This window comes from Onychomys torridus, unplaced genomic scaffold (assembly GCF_903995425.1).
Source record: "Onychomys torridus unplaced genomic scaffold, mOncTor1.1, whole genome shotgun sequence".
Lineage (NCBI taxonomy): Eukaryota > Metazoa > Chordata > Mammalia > Rodentia > Cricetidae > Onychomys > Onychomys torridus.
In genome coordinates, this window is record NW_023413368.1 from 7,945 (window position 1) to 10,925 (window position 2,981).

A 2,981-nucleotide genomic window follows, 5' to 3' on the forward strand; every position below is an offset into this window, starting at 1 on the left:
CTTATGTCTCTGAATCCCTCCCAGGTCAGAGAACACTTAAGCAGAGGCCTCACTGGTTAAGGGTGTAACCACATGGTGGTAGTAGACCTCAGCTGCTGGGGAGTATGTAAAGGATTCATTTCTTTATGCTGATTGTATAGGCTTAGGGCAGAAGCACAGTTTTACTCTCAGTGGCTGATTGGATGACTCAAGAGTAGAATTGTTCCTGAGAAAGAACAACACACTGGTAGCTGTAGCTGACCTGTTAGTCATCCCAATTGTACCCTGGATCTTGGTTTAATTGGAATAACAATGAAGACATTTGTTTCTACTTTATTCATGTTCTTGTGGCTGCAGCTGGATGGTGAGTTAAAATTTTACAGCCACAGAATATTCCTTAAGCATTTCTGAGACATCAAGGAGGAACTCTATTTTTATTCAGATTTTCTCTAGTTAGTATAAAAAAAGAGAATCCTGGATAGTGATGACTTGAGAACTTTTCTCTTTTCATTCCATCTTTCTATATAGGGGTGCGCCAAGGTGAGCAGGTAGAGCAGCATCCTTCCACTCTGAGAGTCCAGGAAGGAGCCAAGGCTGTCGTCAACTGCACTTATGGAGATGGTGCTTTGACCTACTTCCCTTGGTATAAGCAAGGACCTGGAGAGCATCCTCAGCTCATGATTGACATTTATTCAACTGTGGAAAGAAAGCAGGAGCAAAGACTGATCATTTTACAGGATAAGAAAGCCAAACACCTCTCCCTGCACACCACAGACACCCGGCCTGGAGACTCTGCCATGTACTTCTGTGCTGCAAGTGCATACTGCTCCACAGGCATCTGTAGCCTGTCCTCAAACCTGCCACAGGGCCTGGAGCCCTGTTCACATCCTGTGTCGCAGGTCTTCCAGTACATTTGCTATTTGTTAGTTGGCAAGTGCCAACTGTAGTGTAGACATTAAACACACAAAGTTTAAAGGCATTCAAAACAACTTAGGACAGTTTTTTCCATTTTTAAAAAAATGAAATACAGTTTCATCATCCCCTTTCTCTGGCTACAGGACATTGTGAATGTCATAGAGAACCAGAACTCACTGTGCTTCAGAGAAGAAGAGGTTGTGGCATGCTCAGCATCAGATGGTCAGAGGTCACTGAGGAAGAGAAGGTGGAAAGACTGTTAGAGCCATAGTTGGGAAGTGACTATGAGGAGACAGTGTTTTCTTGAACTCAGCAGGTCAGCTGCACAAATGAACTCACAGAGGTGAGGAACAGCACACGTAAGACTTGCAAAGGATCAGGCCAGATGCAATTGCAGTAGGGCAGAGGGAAGGTGCACATCCTGCCCTTAGATAAGGAGCTAAGGCCAGTTGGTAGCTGCTGGAATAGAGAATAGATTTCTTTAAAAATGCAGCCCCTGGAGCATAGACCACCCTCCACTGAAGGCCATATATCCAGGAGAATATGGGCAGGACAAACTATAATGCAAATGTTGAGGTGTTTGTTTTAAAAGGAGGAGGACTTGGTTGGTAGGGAAGAGTGGCTGGATCTGGCAGGAGTATAGGGAGCAGGAGAATATTAAAAAAAACAAAAACATTCATTGCGTAACATTCTCTAAGAACTAATAAGATGAGAAAAGTAAATAAATTTCATCAGTGGTAGGGAGTATGTGTGTGTTTATACATGTATGTATATTATTTTATGCATATTCATACTAAATACCATTGCATACACATAGTTCAGTAACATTGATGATTTCAGGAATCCATCGTGGACTTGAGACCTGCCTCCTTTAGGGGAAGTTTCAAATTTATTCACAACGTGCTGTGCAGACATCTGTGGGGCAGGTTGAAGGGAAATCAGCAGAGTGCGCTGTCTCCTCAGATGTGGTTAATATATCTCTCATCCAGGTGGTGGCTTCACATGACAGACTGTCTCTGTGCAGAAGGAGGTCCTTGTTTATGAGTGAGGAGTTTCAGTAAGGTCCTGCAGGCGACTTGCCCTGTGAGCTTGGTGCGCTCAAGAACCAAGTGTCATTTTCTCCTATGAACATGCTTCCTGACACCTGCTCAGTTCTCCTGCTCCTCTTCATGCTCAGTAAGTTACATTTATCCTAAGTGTGGATGATGTCATTTTCTTACAACTCCAGAAGTCTTTGCCTTCTTCCTCACATAGCAAAAGGATTATTTATTTATTTATCTATTTATTTATTCATTTTCAGGGAGGAGCTATGGTGACTTAGTGACCCAGACAGAAAGCCCAGTCACTGTCACAGAGGGGTTGCCTGTGATCCTGAACTGCACCTATCAGACTACTTATTCAGCTCCTGTGGTTTTCTGGTATGTGCAATATCCCAACAAAGGCCCTCGGCTACTCCTGAGGAGCGCCACAGACAACCAGAGGACAGAGCACCAAGGGTTCCAGGCCACTCTCCATAAGAGCAGCAGCTCCTTCCACCTGCAGAAGTCCTCAGTGCAGCTGGCAGACTCTGCCCTGTACTACTGTGCTCTAGGGACACAGTGAGGGGGACTGCAGGGGAAGCTGCACACAAACCAGGTGCAGGAGGCTGAGGGGCGTGGCCTGTGAGGGAGGGCTGTGTGCCTTCTCTCAGTGGGGTCTACCCAGGCCCTGAAAAATAGTGACATATCTCTGGTCAGATTCCTAGAAACCTAGGAAACTGTGGATACTCTGATAGGATAAGATTTAAGTGATTGCTGAGACAGCCCAGGCTTTGAACCACAGAAATACTGTTCTCTCCCTAAGGGAGGACCTCTCAGAGAAAAACATCTGCAGGAAAACCTGGACATGGCATTTATCTCTAACAAGGAGTCTTACAAAAATTAATGATTTAATTGTCCTGCAACCTTCTGTTCTTACCCTACAAATTGATGACCACATGAAGAATATAGGCTTTAGTATTTGAAAATCTGCTCCAGTCTCGCTCTGCAAGCTGCTTAGATTCTTCCTCTCCTTGGTCCATGGTACAGAGAGTTCAGTCCGACTTGTGG

General features: G+C 44.8%; 1 gene segment (V, D, J or C); it reads left to right on the forward strand.

Annotated features, from left to right (window-relative positions):
• The first annotated feature begins 291 nt into the window (after window positions 1–291).
• Window positions 292–926, forward strand: LOC118576265. The segment is given in 2 exon segments: window positions 292–343; window positions 508–926. Coding segments are annotated over 2 exon segments (471 nt in total).
• Window positions 927–2,981: the final 2,055 nt, after the last annotated feature.